At 40.4% G+C, this 17,315-nt stretch overlaps 1 protein-coding gene across 2 annotated transcripts in view; it reads right to left on the reverse strand.

The window, feature by feature from the left end:
* fastkd1 (FAST kinase domains 1) overlaps nucleotides 1–17,315 on the reverse strand; it is a 67,682-nt gene that overhangs the window by 42,787 nt on the left and 7,580 nt on the right. For both annotated transcript variants that reach the window (XM_072261883.1, XM_072261884.1), the window contains exons 2-3: nucleotides 15,749–16,262; nucleotides 8,034–8,102 (exon numbers count right to left, since the gene is read on the reverse strand). In XM_072261883.1, coding sequence (XP_072117984.1) covers nucleotides 8,034–8,102; nucleotides 15,749–16,098 — 419 coding nt within the window. In that variant the 5' untranslated portion in view covers nucleotides 16,099–16,262. The remainder of the gene's footprint in view (nucleotides 1–8,033; nucleotides 8,103–15,748; nucleotides 16,263–17,315) is intronic.

Genomic DNA, 17,315 nt, shown 5'->3' on the forward strand with positions numbered 1-17,315 from the left:
CCCGGCTACCGCTGGACCCCTGCATGCCTCGCGGCAATGTATCGGTCGGTGGCCTGGAGGGTGGGGGCCACTGCACCACCCAACCTGCGACAACTCAGTCTAACACACTATCATCAGTGTGCTCTGCGCTGTCTTCCCAATTCCAGTAAGTGATACTACACTGTACATACATTATTTCTACTTTATATCGGCTGTGTATTTTTACGTGTTATTTGGTATGATTTGGCAGCTTCATAGTTTAAAGGTTACAGGAGAGCGCTTGCGCCATGTTTTTGCCAACAACGCTTGCGTGAGATTTTCTGCCAACGGCACTTGCGTGAGATTTTTGCTACGGAGAGCAGTGCAGTAATGATAATGTATTTATCATATCATTCCTGCTTTTACTATGTGTTACTGTTATTTTAGGTTTTATGTCTTATTTGGCATGATTTGGTAGGTTATTTTTGGGTCTGCGAACGCTCACAAAATTTTCCCGTATAAATAAATGGTAATTGCTTCTTCGCTTTATGACATTTCGGCTTACGAACTGTTTCATAGGAACGCTCTACCTTCGGATGGCAGGGGAACCCTGTACTATTGTACAAAAGTTCTAATGAATCAATATCTGGCTCACCAAACACTGTTTCCTACAATCCTTTAAAATTTTTAGAAGCCCATTTCCCATGCTCTCTTTAAACTCACTGACTCCATTCCCACACACTTCATAAATTTACCAGGCTCCTACTCCCAAGTTCCCTATGAACTCTCAAGGGCTCCATTCCCACTTTCCTTACAAACTCACTAGAGCTCTGTCCCTGTGCTCCTGAAAAGGTCACTGAAATGTTGCTCTTGTGCTCCTTACAAGTCCACCAGAGTCTCATTCTTACATTCCTTACACAGTCACCAGGGTCCAGTTCTTATGTTCCTTGGGAACTCAGCAGGGCCGCCATTCTTGCACTCCTTACAAACACACCAGGGCCCCGTTTTTATGAACCTTGGTCTTAATCTTTTGATACATCAGTAAACTAAGGGAGCAGGCACAAAAGAGGAAGTGAGCTATGGGGAAGTTCAACCATGACCTTATTGAATAGCAGGCCAAGCCTAAGGCGCCAAGTTGCTTAACCCTGCTCTGATTTTTCTATGTTCACAATGGTTATGCTTCTTAAAACTTCAAAGTAAAACTTGAACCCAAAATTATTTGACTCAGAAACAAAAGTGCAAACACCTAGCCACTGTTGATACCACTCATCACTGAATAAAAATCAAAAACTGAAAATTTGAAACTAAAATAGGAAATGGTGGAAACATTCAGCAAGTCAAACAGCATTAACAAGAAGAAAAACTGTGTTAACATTTGGGGTCAAAGACCATCATCAGAAGTGGGTAATGATTGGCAGGATATAGGCTGAGGTCACAGTTGTTGAGGAGACAAGTTGTAGAGGTCCCCCAACTGAAGGGTTAATGATGACAGTTAGAGAGAACATGAAGGAAAGCAATTATTTGGGGAGTACTTAGGGAGTGAGAATACCAACAGAAGACAGAGGTTGTGAAATATAGGACTGCAGGGACATGTCCAGTGGATAAGGCTTCACTAATGGAGGGAAAAAGATTTTTTTTTTACAGTTTTTCCTTGCTCAGTCCATTTCACAACCTAGTTTGTAACTTTATCTTCCTTTCTTTGATCCCATTAACACTATTGACAGATGACCCCCTATAACATACCCACATAGCAGGTCTAGGTTATCATGCCAGAGATGTTCCCGTTTCCTTACGCATCCCTCCTCCACTTTCTCTGTAATTTGGTAGGATAACGCTGGTGGGAGTTGTGTACAGGCCACCTAATAGTAGTGAGGTTGGGGATGGTATTAAACAGGAAATTAGAAATGCATGCAATAAAGGAACAGCAGTTATAATGGATGACTTCAATCTACATATAGATTGGGTGAACCAAATTGGTAAGGGTGCTGAGGAAGAGGATTTCTTGGAATGTATGCAGGATGGTTTTTTGAACCAACATGTCGAGGAACCCACTAGAGAGCAGGCTACTCTAGACTGGGTATTGAGCAATGAGGAAGGGTTAATTAGCAATCTTGTCATGAGAGGCCCCTTGGGTAAGAGTGACCATACTATGGTGGAATTCTTCATTAAGATGGAGAGTGACATAGTTAATTCAGAAACAAAGGTTCTGAACTTAAAGAAGGGTAACTTTGAAGGTATGAGACGTGAATTAGCTAAGATAGACTGGCAAATGACACTTAAACGGTTGACGGTGGATATGCAATGGCAAGCATTTAAAGATCGCATAGATGAACTACAACAATTGTTCATCCCAGTTTGGCAAAAGAATAAATTAGGGAAGGTAGTGCACCCGTGGCTGACAAGGGAAATTAGGGATAGTATCAATTCCAAAGAAGCAGCATACAAATTAGCCAGAAAAAGTGGCTCACCTGAGGACTGGGAGAAATTCAGAGTCCAGCAGAGGAGGACAAAGAGCTTAATTAGGAAAGGGAAAAAAGATTATGAGAGAAAACTGGCAGGGAACATAAAAACTGACTGTAAAATCTTTTATAGATATGTGAAAAGAAAAAGATTGGTTAAGACAAATGTAGGTCCCCTACAACAGAAACAGGTGAATTGATTATGGAGAGCAAGGACATGGCAGACCAATTGAATAACTACTTTGATTCTGTCTTCACTAAGGAGGACATAAATAATCTTCCGGAAATAGTAGGGGACAGAGGGTCCAGTGAGATGGAGGAACTAAGGGAAATACATGTTAGTAGGGAAGTGGTGTTAGGTAAATTGAAGAGATTAAAGGCAGATAAATCCCTAGGGCCAGATGGTCTGCATCCCAGAATACTTAATGAAGTAGCCCAAGAAATAGTGGATGCATCAGTGATAATTTTTCAAAACTCTTTAGATTCTGGACTAGTTCCTGAGGATTAGAGGGTGGCTAATGTAACCCCACCTTTTAAAAAAGGAGGGAGAGGGAAACCGGGGAATTATAGACCAGTTAGCCTAACATCGGTGGTGGGGAAAATGCTAGAGTCAGTTATCAAAGATGTCATAACAGCACATTTGGAAAGCGGTGAAATCATCGGACAAAGTCAGCATGGATTTGTGAAAGGAAAATCATGTCTGACAAATCTCATAGAATTTTTTGAGGATGTAACTAGTAGAGTGGATAGGGGAGAACCAGTGGATGTGGTATATTTGGATTTTCAAAAGGCTTTTGACAAGGTCCCACACAGGAGATTAGCGTGCAAACTTAAAGCACACGGTATTGGGGGTAAGGTATTGATGTGGATAGAGAATTGGTTGGCTGACAGGAAGCAAAGAGTGGAAATAAACGGGACTTTTTCAGAATAGCAGGCAGTGACTAGTGGGGTACCGCAGGGCTCAGTGCTGGGACCCCAGTTGTTTACAATATATATTAATGACTTAGACAAGGGAATTAATTGCAGCATCTCCAGGTTTGCGGATAACACGAAGCTGGGCAGCAGTGTTAGCTGTGAGGAGGATGCTAAGAGGATGCAGGGTGACTTGGGCAAATTCATGGCAGATGCAATTTAATGTGGATAAGTGTGAGGTTATCCACTTTGGTGGCAAAAACAGGAAAACAGATTATTATCTGAATGGTGGCCGATTAGGAAAAGGGGAGGTGCAATGAGACCTGGGTGTCATTATACACCAGTCATTGAAAGTGGGCATGCAGGTACAGCAGGCAGTGAAAAAAGTGAATGGCATGCTGGCATTTATAGCAAGAGGATTCGAGTACAGGAGCAGGGAGGTACTACTGCAGTTGTGCAAGGCCTTGGTGAGACCACACCTGTAGTATTGTGTGCAGTTTTGGTCCCCTAATCTGAGGAAAGACATTCTTGCCATAGAGGGAGTACAAAGAAGGTTCACCAGATTGATTCCTGGGATGGCAGGACTTTCATATGAGGAAAGACTGGATCGACTAGGCTTATACTCATTGGAATTTAGAAGATTGAGGGGGGATCTTATTGAAACGTATAAAATCCTAAAGGGATTGGACAGGCTAGATGCAGGAAGATCGTTCCCCATGTTGGGGAAGTCCAGAACGAGGGGCCACAATTTGAGGATAAAGGGGAAGCCTTTTAGGACCGAGATGAGGAAAAACTTACAGAGAGTGGTGAATCTGTGGAATTCTCTGCCACAGGAAACAGTTGAGGCCAGTTCATTGGCTATATTTAAGAGGGAGTTAGATATGGCCCTTGTGGCTAAAGGGATCAGGGGGTATGGAGGGAAGGCTGGTACAGGGTTCTGAGTTGAATGATCAGCCATGATTATACTGAATGGCGGTGCAGGCTTGAAGGGCCGAATGGCCTACTCCTGCACCTATTTTCTATGTTTCTATAAGTTGCATAGATCTTTTTCAAACTATATATCCATATGGTGAATTTTGACAATTGGCATGATGTCTAGTGGGTCTGCCTTTCAACCAATAAATTTTCCTGGTAATCCAAAGGCAGATTCAATTTAAAGTCCAAAATCACTTTATCTAATTTAGTCAATCTATGATTACTGTAAAAGCTCCATAAAACTGGTGGTTATATGTTTGCAGAAACAAGGGAACAGGACTTAAATGTCCTACAATGTGTTTGTAAATTTAATCCAAGGTTATTGATTATAATCTGCAATATATTTTCCATTTTGCATGTAATCTCATTTGAACGTGGAGGAAGTTCATATCCAGTCAGAGGACATCTGACAGGCTTTGTCAGAAGGCAAACCTAGGATTGGAACTTCGTCTACCAAAGATGTGAAATATTTGAAATATGAAAAACTAGAATAAACATTTGAAAAAATAAATCATTTAAAAAATTAGAACTAATAAATTTAATAAAGAACATAAGCACTTATGAATAATTATAAACATTAAAATACAGCAACATAACAAAAGAAAGCTTCTCGTTCCACTATATTCTAATCTGCAGAGTTGGAAACCCAATAAAACCAATCAGGGTCTCCGGCATCACATCAACTGCGTATGACAGAATATAAATGTGTTGATGTTCCAGTCTAATGCTGGAGAATAACAAAAAAACTAGGCTTTTCCATGGGAAAGCAGTAAGCAAAATGCTGAAATCTATAATGAGTAATGCAATAATTTACTAATTTACTAGAACCCCTTGGAGATGTGACTAGTAGACAGGAGGATAGAAGGAACTAACGGATGCTGTACTCTTTTGGACTTGTGGCAAGTTTCTGATAAACTCCGCATTGGACACTGATAAATAAGTTAGAATGCACAGAATAGGGGTTAATAAGAAAGGTATGAATCGTGTGCCGCTTGTTCAAAATGCCGCAGCAAGAATCTTAACCAAAGTAAGAAAACCTGAGCACATTTCACACCAGTTTTGGCATCATTACACTGACTGTCTATGTCCTTTGGGTTCAACTTTTAAATACTCTAATCGTATGTAAGGCTAGGAATGATTCAGCTCTTCCATGTATTTAGACTCCTTACATCAACGAATACTGGTATACTTAGTGTTCCTCGAGCTTGGTGATTTAGCCCTGTGCTCTTATGCATCAAAAATCTGGAATACTCTACGGACTGAGATACACCAGGCTGGTACTGTGGAACATTACAAAATACTTCTTAAAAACCTACTTTTTAAATTTGGCCTACTTGTAAGATTACTTAGTGTCTGTTGATGTTTATTATATTTATAAAATTTGGTATATTCCATTATATTTTGTTCTATATAATGTTTGTCTTTACTTATGATTTTTAATGACTATATTGACTTATTTTTACAATCTATGTAAAGCACTTTGCACTTACATCTTATGTATGAAAGGTACTATATAAATCATTATGAATATATTGACATGAAAAGAGAATTGGTTATTAGACAGAAAGCGAAGAGTGAAAATAAATAGACCATTCTCAGTTTTGGAGATGGTTACCAGTGGGATCCTGGGCCCTAGCTGTTTACAACCTATATTAATGATTTTTCTGAAGAGACTCATATTCAGTTTTCAGATTTGCTGATGATACTGAACTAGGCGGGATTTTAAGTAGAGAAGCTTGTAAGGAAGCTTCAAAGGGATATGGGTAAACAATGAAATGCCAGATGGAATAAAATGTGAAAAAAGTGAGGTCATCTATATTGGTGACTGTAACACAAAAGCAAAGTATTTGTGAAATAGTGAGAGATCAGGTTGTGTTGCTGTTCAAAGGGAATTGGCTTATAAGGCCAACATGTAGGCACAGCAACCAATGAAGCAGGCAAATTACATTTTCATCATTATGACAAAAGCATTCAATTACAGAAGCAGAGTAGTCTTATTGAAATTGTATAGGGCACAGCAATAACATCTATTCCTTGCTGACAGTCAACACAGGCGTACCTCAGGGATGCATGTTTAGCCCTTTGGAAGTACTACTTTCTCTACACTCATGACTGTGTGGCTAGGCCCAACTCAAACACTATTGAGAAATTTACCAATGACACCGCTGTTGCTGGCAAAATCTCAGATGGCAACGAGGAAGCGAAACCATATATAACCATATCATGCACAATGACCCTCTACTCCCTTTGCACATTGGATTTTTGAATTTTCTCCCCATTTAGAAAATAGTCTATGCTTTTATTCCTTCTACAAAATGCATGACCATACACTTCATGACACTGTATTCCATTTGCCATTTCTTTGCATATTCTCCTAATCTGTCCAAATCATTGACATACAATGTAAAAAGAACTAATCACCAGCAGCCAAAAAGAAAAAGTTCCCTTTATTCCCACTCTTTGGTTCCTAACAATCAGCCAATACTCTATTCATGCTGGCATCATTCCTGTAATAACAAGGGCTCTTATATTGTTAAGCAGCCTCACATGCGGCACCTTATCTTGGTGAAAATCCAAGAACACAACATCCACTGATTCTCCTTTGTCTATCCTGCTTGTTATTTCCTCAAAGAATGCTAACAGATTTATCAGACAAGATTTTCCCTCAAGGAAACCATACCGACTTTGGCCTATTTTACCATGCGCTTCCGAGTACCCAAAAACCACATCCTTAGCATCTTCCCAACCACTGAGATCAGGCTAACTGGCCTACAATACTTCTGCCTTCTTCTCTTCTTGAAGAGTGAAGTGACATTTGCAGTTTTCCAGTCCTCTGAGTTTGACACTACCTCGCTATTCCTCTTTTGCAAGATAAGGATGTTATTGAATGGTACAAATGGCACACACACTGACTAAGGGACAATCATTTTACTAACTTCAAAATATCATCAGTTGTTAACTTGTAATTTCTATTGACTTTTAACATCAGTATTGTGATAGTGCAAGTCAGTTCTGTATAAAAATGGCATTTCTCTGTTCAGACTTCAGAACAGTGTGATGACAAGGCCCATGTGTGAATGAGGAATAAGTGTGAATAAGTGTTTGTTTTCAGAATCCAGTTAAATCGATGATGACAACAACAGTAACATTAAATAAATACTGAGCTTTTATACTGCTTTGCTAATTGTAACACCAGTTTTGAAAAAAAGAGTAACTTACAGTAAAACATTTAATTCTGTGTTTTGTTGTAAAACACAATACATGTTATGTCATTGGTGGACTGAACCTTATAGTTTAATCAATGTCCAACTCAATCTAACAGCAGCTCAAAGGCAAAGATGATTAAATGAGATAATTCAGATCTTTTATGAGATTGTATTTGATGGAGATCTATTTTAAGCACAATGTCCCTCATATGGTAACTATTACCTCAAGTTAAGCATTGTTTTGAATACAAGAAACTAAAAACTTGAGATTACTGGTCACATTAACTAAATTATGTATTAGTACTTTAATGTTAGAATGTTATTATATACATGGATATTGGTATAATTAATAATACACTGAACTTCAGATATGTTTATATAAAAATATAAAAATGCTAAACAGTTTTCAACTGGAAAATCTACAAGACCATTTAACTACAAGTCATTAGAATATAAAATCTAAAAATAAGTTGTTAAAACCTACTAAAATTATAATTTATAGAACAAAATTTTCTTTATTTACCTTTCAATTCTTCCCTGTGCTTCGATCATAAGTTGCTGCACAAGAGAATCATGCGGTTCAATTTTCAACCTTTAATAAATGCATAAATATATTCTCAGGTTAGACCCATCATCTTTTCAGTCATATTGATCTAACATGATCAGACTCAACTTATTTGGACTCGCTCTAAATTTGCAAGCCGCATTTTAATTATATTTTTAAATACCGGGCAAACTTGGCGCTGGTTATGGAAGCTGTTGACATTGCTCAAACACAACTCCTGAAGTTTGATTTCTGCAATTTACTTAGGAGGTTTTAGTTAGCAATTCCATGTTGTTCTTGTTCAGACACCTCCATTATAGCCAATCAAGCCCAGAATAAACTTAAGAATCATTATCTCAGGTATGCTGTTGCAGCACCCAGGATTCAATAATGAATTCAACAATTATGTCTAAATTGGCCAGTTTTCTTTTGTCCACAGATGTCCCTTGATATGCTGGGTATTTTTCAATTTTTCAAAGTTCTCTTCCCCCCCCCCCCACATCTCCAGCAAATGCTGTGTTCAAAAACGCAAGCATGAGGAAATCTGCAGATGCTAGAATTTCAAGCAACACACACAAGTTGCTGGTGAATGCAGCAGGCCAGGCAGCACCTACAGGAACAGGTACAGTCCACGTTTCAGGTCGAGACCCTTCGTCAGGACTAACTGAAAGAAGAGCTAGTAAGAGATTTGAAAGTGGGAGGGGGAGGGAGAGATCCAAAATGATAGGAGAAGACAGGAGGGGGAGGGATGGAGCCAAGAGCTGGACAGGTGATTGGCAAAAGGGATATGAGAAGATCATGGGACAGGAGGCTGAGGGAGAAAGAAAGGGGGAGGGGGGAAGCCCAGGGGATGGGCAATAACGGATGGCGTACGAGGGGGAGGTGGGAAGTTAGAGAAGTCAATGTTCATGCCATCAGGTTGGAGGCTACCCAGACGAAATATAAGGTGTTGTTCCTCCAACCTGAGTGTTGCTTCATCTTTACAGTAGAGGAGGCCGTGGATAGACATATCAGAATGGGAATGGGGCGTGGAATTAAAATGTGTGGCCACTGGGAGATCCTGCTTTCTCTGGCGGATAGAGGGTAGGTGTTCAGCGAAATGGTCTCCCAGTCTGCGTCCGGTCTCGCCAACATATAGAAGCCCGCATCAGGAGCACCGGATGCAGTATATCACCCCAGCCGACTCACAGGTGAAGTGTCCCCTCACCTGGAAGGACTGTCTGGGGCCCTGAATAATAGTGAGGGAGGAAGCGTAAGGGCATGTGTAGCACTTATTCTGCTTACAAGGATAAGTGCAGGGAGGGAGATCGGTGGGGAGGGATGGGGGGGACGAATGGACAAGGGAGTTGCGTGGGGAGCGATCCCTGCGGAAAGCAGGGGAGGGGGGAGATGTGCTTAGTGGTGCGATCCCGTTGGAGGTGGCGGAAGTTACGAAGAATTATATGTTGGACCTGGAGGCTGGTGGGGTGGTAGGTGAGGACAAGGGGAACCCTATTCCAAGTGGGGTGGCAGGACGATGGAGTGAGAGCAGATGTGCGTGAAATGGGAGAGATGCGTTTGAGAGCAGAGTTGGTGGTGGAGAAAGGGAAGTCTCTTTCTTTAAAAAAGGACATCTCCTTCGTCCTGGAATGAAAAGCCTCATCCTGGGAGCAGATGCTGCGGAGACGGAGGAATTGCAAGAAGGGGATAGCATTTTTGCAGGAGACAGGGCGAGAAGAGGAATATTCCAGATAGCTGTGTGTTCTCTGTCTTTGTTCTGGCACTGTTCTTCCCTTTCCTCGTTTGTAAGACACCTCATCGGAACAGATCAGTTGTAATTAACAAGTCTGCACTTCTCTCTCAATCAGTAACTATTGAATCCTCTAGGTTATTACTATATCACAAACATTCTCTTTGTCTCTCCACCTTCCCTCTGTTTCTGTAATTTAAAAAATGCTTGTTTTCTTAGTCTTGTGAAAAAAGATCATCAACCTGAAATGTTAACTCTGTTTCTGCCACAGATGCTGCCCAAGTATTTCCTATATTTTCAGTTTCTCTGATTTCAAACGTTTGCAGATTTTTTTTAATCTTTTGAGCCCTATATCTTTTCAGGTCTGCAAACAGTGCTACATGTACATCCTGAGTATTTTCTCTGAGGACTATCTTGCATCTTTGGTTTTAACATTGGGATATAATGCGATTTGGTCATCCAAAAAAATAAAACATGCCCACCAATAACAATTAAACATTTTAAGCAGTCACATAATAGCATTGATAACAAAAACTCCACATAGTCCCATTCAAAAATCAATGTGGTACTTCCATTAGCCCTCATGACTGCTTCAGATATCTCACTCAGAATGACATTCTGAGAAACACCAACCTCACATTCTAACTAATTGAGGCAATATTGAGGTTACAAATCTTGAAATTGAAAGGATTTTTGATAGTAGTACAAGTTCTGAGATACATTTCTTCAAAGCTTTCTATTTTATCCAACTTGTAGATTAGAGATCACTCGCAACACGCTAGAGGAACTCAGCAGTTCGGATCTTTTCCACTGATGCTGCCCGACCCGCTGAGTTCCTCCAGCATGTTGTGAGTATTGCTTTGACCCCAGCATCTGCAGATTATTTTGTGTTGTAGATTAGAGATGGTGTTCTAATTTTCTTTGCCATGGACTGCACTCCAAGCTATTAACAAGGCTGTCAATAACTTGCTACTGACCTCAGAGAAAGCAACTGTCCACAAAGAATCAGCACATTCTGTGGAATCAATTTCCCCCTTTCATACAAGTCCTCCACAGCTTATGAATATTGACCATATGCAGCCTGTATATATGAGAATTTGGGAGACCGGAGGTATGGATTTGCTGACTACTGTGGAGCTGCAGGCATCTTCTGCCATGGGTGAAATTGGTTTGCAGTTGCACTTCTGACATGTATCACTAGGGTGACAAACAGTTCATGGGAAAAGAACACTGCCACATTCTGGGGAGCACCTGTACCAGGCTTTCTATCTACCACCATCTATAGGAATGTCTAGTATCCAAAAGTAAGGTCATCTTCAAGCAGACTCTACAACTTAAGAGATTTAAAATTTCTTTCTGGTTTTAATTTTGTTCTTTATTATCTCATATTTGTCTCAGCCATTTTATAAACAAAATATCATAAGCTTTGAACAGCAAACACTTGAAACAGTACCTAGAAAAATACTGCACTAAAATAACTATAGAAAATGCTGCAAATGGTCTGCTTCTCTGGAAAATGAAACAATTAACATTTGTTTTTGTTAAATGGTTCATTATCTGAAATGTTACATTTTTTCTCTCAAGAATTAACGTTGAACTTATTAAGAAGCTGACATCTTGTATATTATTAAAAAGTGATAAATAAGAAGCATTAAGAGTAGTAGGAACATGGCTTATAGAACATAGAAATCAACAGCACATGGCTTATAGAACTTAAAAATTTACTGCATATTACAGGCCCTCCAGCCCACAATACTGTGCCAACAATGTAACCTACTCTAGAAACTGCCTAGAATTTCCTTACCGCATAGCCCTCTATTTTTCAAAGCTCCATGCAGCTATCTAAGAGTCACTTAAAAGACCCTGTCTACCGCCATAACTACCAGTGTATTCCATGCACTCACCACTCTCTGTGTGAAAAACGTACTCCTCACATCCCCCTGCACCTACTTCCAAGCACCTTAAAACTATGCGCCCTCATGTTAGGCATTTCAGCTATCCACACAATCAATGCCTCTCATCTTATACACCTCTATCGGCTCACCTCTCATCCTCCGTCACTCCAAGGAGAAAAGGCGACGTTCACTCAACCTATTCTCATAAGGCACACTCTTCAATCCAGGGAACATCTTTAGAAATCTCCTCTACACTCTATAGTATCCACATCCTTCCTGTAGTGAGATGATCAAACTAAACACAGTACTCCAAGTGGGGACTAACTAAGGTCTTATATAGCTGTAACATTACCTCACGGCTCTTGAACTCAATCCCACAGTTGATGAAGGCCAACACACCATATGCCTTCTTAACACCACTATCAACCTATGCAGCAGCTTTGAGTGTCCTATGGACACGGCCCCCAAGATCTCTCTGATCCTCCATGCTGTCAAGACTTTTACCATGAACACTATATTCTGTCTTCAGATTTGACCTACCAAAATGAACCACCTCACACATATCTGGGTTGAACTCCATCTGCCACTTCTCTGCCCAGTTCTGCACTCTATCAATGTCCCACTGTAACCTTTGACAACCCTCCAGACTATCAACAGCACTCCCAACCTTTGTGTCATCAGCAAACTTACTATCACCAACCTTCTACTTCCTCATTCACATCATTTATAAAAATCACAAAGAGGAGAGTCCCAGAACAGATCCCTAAGGCACACCACTGGTCAATGACTTCCATGCAGAATATGAACCATCTACAAACACCCTTTGCCTTCTGTGGGCAAACCAGTTCTGGATCCACAAAGCAAGGTCCCCTTGGATCCCATGTCTCCTTACTTTCTGCATGATCCTTGGATGGAGAACTTTATCGAATGCCTTACCAAAACCTTCATGTGTTTTATTACATCCTCAAAGAATTCAAATCAGGCTCATAAGGCATGACCTGCCCTTGTCAAAGGCATGCTGACTATCCCTAATCAGATTATGTCTCTCCAAATGCTCATAAATCCTGCCTCTCAAGATCTTCATCAACAACTTGCCAACTACTGAATTATACTCATTGGTCTATAAGTACCTGGGTTATCTCTACTTCCTTTCTTGGACAAGGGAACAACATTTGCAATCCTGCAATCCTCCGGTACTTCTCCCATCCTTATTGATGATGCAAAATCATCACAGGCTCAGCACTCTCCTCCCTCGCTTCCCACAGTAGCCTGGGGTATATCTCGTCCAGACCTGGTTACTTAACTAACAATACTTTTCAGAAGCTACAGTACATCCTCTTTCTTAATGTCTACATACTCAAGGATTTCATTCTGCTTTAAGTCATCCCCACAATTGCCAATTTCCCTGGTATAATCATTAAATACCTCCACTACCTCCTCCAACTCCATGCACACATTGCCACTATTACACCTGATTGGTCCTATTCTCACATGGCTCATCCTCTTGCTCTTCACATACTTCTAGAATGCCTTGGGGTTTTCCTTAATCCTGCTCGCCAAGGCCTTCTCATGGCCCCTTCTAGTTCTCCTGATTTCATTCTTAAGCTCCTTTCTGGCAACCTTGTAATTTTCTAGTGCTCTAACAGTACTTAGTTTCTTGAACCTTTCGTAAGCTTTTCTTTTCTTCTTAACTAGATTTCCTACATCCTTTGTACAGCATGGTTCTTTTACCCTACCATTCTTTTCCAGCCTCAATGGAGCACATCTATGCAGAATGCCATGCAAATGTTCCCTGAACAATTGCCACATTTCTGCCGTGCACTTTCCCAAGATACCTTTCACCATTTTCTAGTGCTTTCCCATAATCATTGAATCCTCTAATGTTCCGGTATGCCCCTGGTTACTAAGGAAAGAGCATGCCATTGGTGATTATCTTTGTGCTCACTGGCTATTGGAGCAGTCCCAGCAGATTTCATGGTGGTAAGTGTTATTCTTTTGTTTAAGAAAGGCAATAAGGGATAACCTTGGGAATTACAAGCCAGTGAGTCTTATTTCAGTGGTGGCATTGGAAAACATTTTTGGAGACAGAATTTTCAAGCAATTAGAGAAGCATAGTCTGATTAGGAATAGTCAAGAGGGCTTTGTGAGGGGCAGGTTGTTCTTCATGAGTCTGATAGAATTCTTTGAGGAAGTAACAAAACATATCGAAGACAGAGCAGTAGATGTGGTGCATTTAGATTTTATTAAGGCATTTGACAAGGTCCCCCATGGTAGGCTCATTTAGAAAGTTGAGGAAACTTGGTGGCATAATTCAGAAATGACTTCCCCACAGAAGGCAGAGAGTGGTAGTAGATGGTACATATTCTGCCTGGAGGTTGGTGGCCAGTGGTGTTCCATAGGGATCTGTTCTGGGACTTCTGCTCTTTGTGATTTTTATAAATGACCTGGATGAGGAAATGGAAAAGTGTGGGTTAGTAAGTTTGCAGATGAAGTGACAGTTGGTGTTGTGGATAGTGCAGAAGGTTGCTGAGGGTTACAACAGGAAATTAATAGGATGCAGAGCTGGACTGAGAAGAGGCAGAAGAGTTCAACCCAGAAAAACGTGAAATGATTCAGTTTCGAAGATCAAATTAAAGGCAAAGCACATGGTTAATAGCAGGATTAATACTGCTGAGGAAAAGAGGTATTTTAGGGTTCACATCTGCATAAGTTGATAGGGTGGTGAAGAAGGCATATGGTGTGTTGGCCTTCATGAGTCGGGGGATTGAGTTCAAGAGCACAAGGTAGCATAGCTCTATAAAACCTTGGTTAAAACACACTTCCAGTATTGTGTTCAGTTCCAGTCACCTCATTATAGGAAGGATGTTGAAGCTTTGGAGAGGGTATAGAGGACAGTTATCAGAATGATGCCTAGATTAGAAAGCATGTCTTATGAGCATAGCTTGAGTAAACTAGGCTTTTTCGCTTTGCAGAGAAGTACAAGCAGTAACTTGATAGAGATGTACAAGATAAAAAGAGGCATTAATCGAGTGGATAGCCAGAGACATCATCCCAGGGCAAAAATGGCTAATACAAGGGTGTATTATAGGCATCCGTTAGTCTCATGAGACCATGGATTTGCGCCTTGGAAGGTTTCCAAGGCGCAGGCCTGGGCAAGGTTGTATGGAAGACCGGCAGTTGCCTATGCTGCAAGTCTCCCCTCTCCACGCCACCGATGTTGTCCAAGGGAAGGGCACTAGAGCCGATGCAGCTTGGCACCGGTGTCATCGCACAGCAATGTGTGGTTAAGTGCCTTGCTCACGGGTGTATTACTTTAAAATGTTGGGAGGAAAGTATAGGCAGACGACAGAGGCAAGTTTTTTTTTTGTTTAATATACACAGAATGGTACATGCATGTAATGCGCTGACAGGTGGTGGTAGAGGTAGATACATCAGGGGCATTTAAGAGACTCTTAGATAGGCACACGGATAAAAGAAAAATGGAGGCCTATGTGGGAGGGAAAGGTTACATCGAGCATGTTCAAAGATTGGTGCAACATTGTGGGCTGAAGGGCCAACACTGTGCTGTATTATTCCATGTTAAATTTATCAGTCTGCTTTATGATATGCACAATGTCTAAAACTCCAAAGGTCTCCAGGGTTGAGAATTCCAGAAAGCTCACCACCAGAGCAGAATTCTCATCTCAGGCCTAAACAGCCTACCTCTTAGTCTCAAACTGTATCCCTGGTTCTGGGCTCTTTATTTGCAGGAACCAGCTTCTCTGCATTAAGCCTATTAACCAAGAATTCTGTATTTTAATGAGATCCTCTTATTTTTTTTAAACTCCAAAGAATACAGTCCCAATCTACTCAATCTTTGCAAACACTGTAAATCTACCATCCCTCCAACCAGTCTAGTGAATCTCTGTTGCACTCCCTTTGATGGCAAGTACAGCTCTCCTTTAGCAAAGAAATGAAATATATACACAGTGCTCCAATTGCAATTGGAACAATACATGTAAAATTAATTGCCCTCCTTTAAGGACTTTTGTTGTTTCTAGAAATTAAACATCCTCAGTGGCTATAGTTACCTCAGTGCATTGTACAACATATCCACCAGCGTTTCATCATCCATCTGGTCAATCTTGTTTTCAGCAAGTACACGAAGAACCATGAACTGTGAATGATTTCTGATGTAATCTGTACTCCTTAGCATCTGCGGCTTTTCCTTTTGAAATTGCCAGAGTAGTTTTATTGCACTACCCACATGCATCACTGCAAGCTTGGCTTTGTTCTTGTCTACAAGATCAAATACTTGATCCTCATTTGAGCAGTTGCCTAATTGATACATTAAAAAATCACTCCCCTTAACTCCTGAGTGATAGAATTTCATTGAGAGGTAGCAAATGTGTTTCAACCTAAGAATTTTTAATGGAAACATGATTTTCCCCAATCTAAAAGCACGTATTTCTTTTTTCAAAATTTTTGAAAATTTTCAGATTTCAAAACTAACTATCAGAAGTTTTCTTGGGTGCACTGAAAATGCATTTCTCTTATTCCAGTAAAGGCACATTCCTCAAAGACCATATAGGATCTCTGCATTATCTGTGGGGGGAAAAAAAAAGAAAAGTGCCAGTTAAGTGACAATAATAATTTTGTGCATCTCTGAATTATACTGACTGAGGTGAAATCAAATATTAGTTTGTTGCTGTTCCTTTCTGAGCCTTGTGGCACATCGGGCGAACCTTGCCATTTCTTTTACCACTTTTGTCTGTTGTTTTTTTTTTAAAAATGAGGCCGGAGTTCCTAACTCAATGCTCAACCCTGTACAGATGAAAAGTGTGCAAAGGAGCCAACTGGATTCAAACCCTGCACCACTCACCTTGAAGTTCAGTGCAGATGCCACTACACCACCAGCCAGCTGTCAGTAGTTTAAGATGTACAAAAGTTTCAATCGTTTTAGTGATAGACTTACAGATTCACAAAGATCAGATAGTTGTCCAGAATACCCTTCAGTCATCATGCAGATCAATGTTAAAAGAAATTTAACCATTCATCGCGAACACCAAACATTGAGAAGACTGGTTTTCTAGTTTTGATTAGCTTTGTATTTGCCATGATCTTTACAGAAGTATGTACGTACAGTTTGTTATTGCTATTGACACTAAGTAACTATTTTCTTCCTCCATAATTTCCAAGATGAAGTGTATAAGAAGAAGAAAAATGATGGGATCTGCAGGAAACATCCAGCAGGTCAGCCAGCATTTTGCCTAGTCAATCACTATCCATCAGAACTGAAAGTAGTTCAATCCTTAAACTTATCAAAGGCAAAACAAGACAATTGGGGAAAAAACACTAACTATGCTGCAAACCTGAATTAAAAACAGAAAATACTTGAAACAATCAATGGGCCATGCAGCATCCCTGGAAATGAAACCAGAATTAATGAATTGGCTTAGATCCACTACTTCTGACACAGCATTTTAACCCAAAGCATTTCTTCTACAAATGCTACCCAACCTGCTGAGTGTCTTCTGTAATTTGTTTCCATTAAAAAGAGGGATAATAAAAACAAAATAAAAGGGAAGATCTGAGATCATGGTGAAACAGCAGAGGTCAAGTGGTGATGGTACAAATAAAAAGTGGCAGTAATGAAAC

Source organism: Mobula birostris, chromosome 6 (assembly GCF_030028105.1).
Source record: "Mobula birostris isolate sMobBir1 chromosome 6, sMobBir1.hap1, whole genome shotgun sequence".
Lineage (NCBI taxonomy): Eukaryota > Metazoa > Chordata > Chondrichthyes > Myliobatiformes > Myliobatidae > Mobula > Mobula birostris.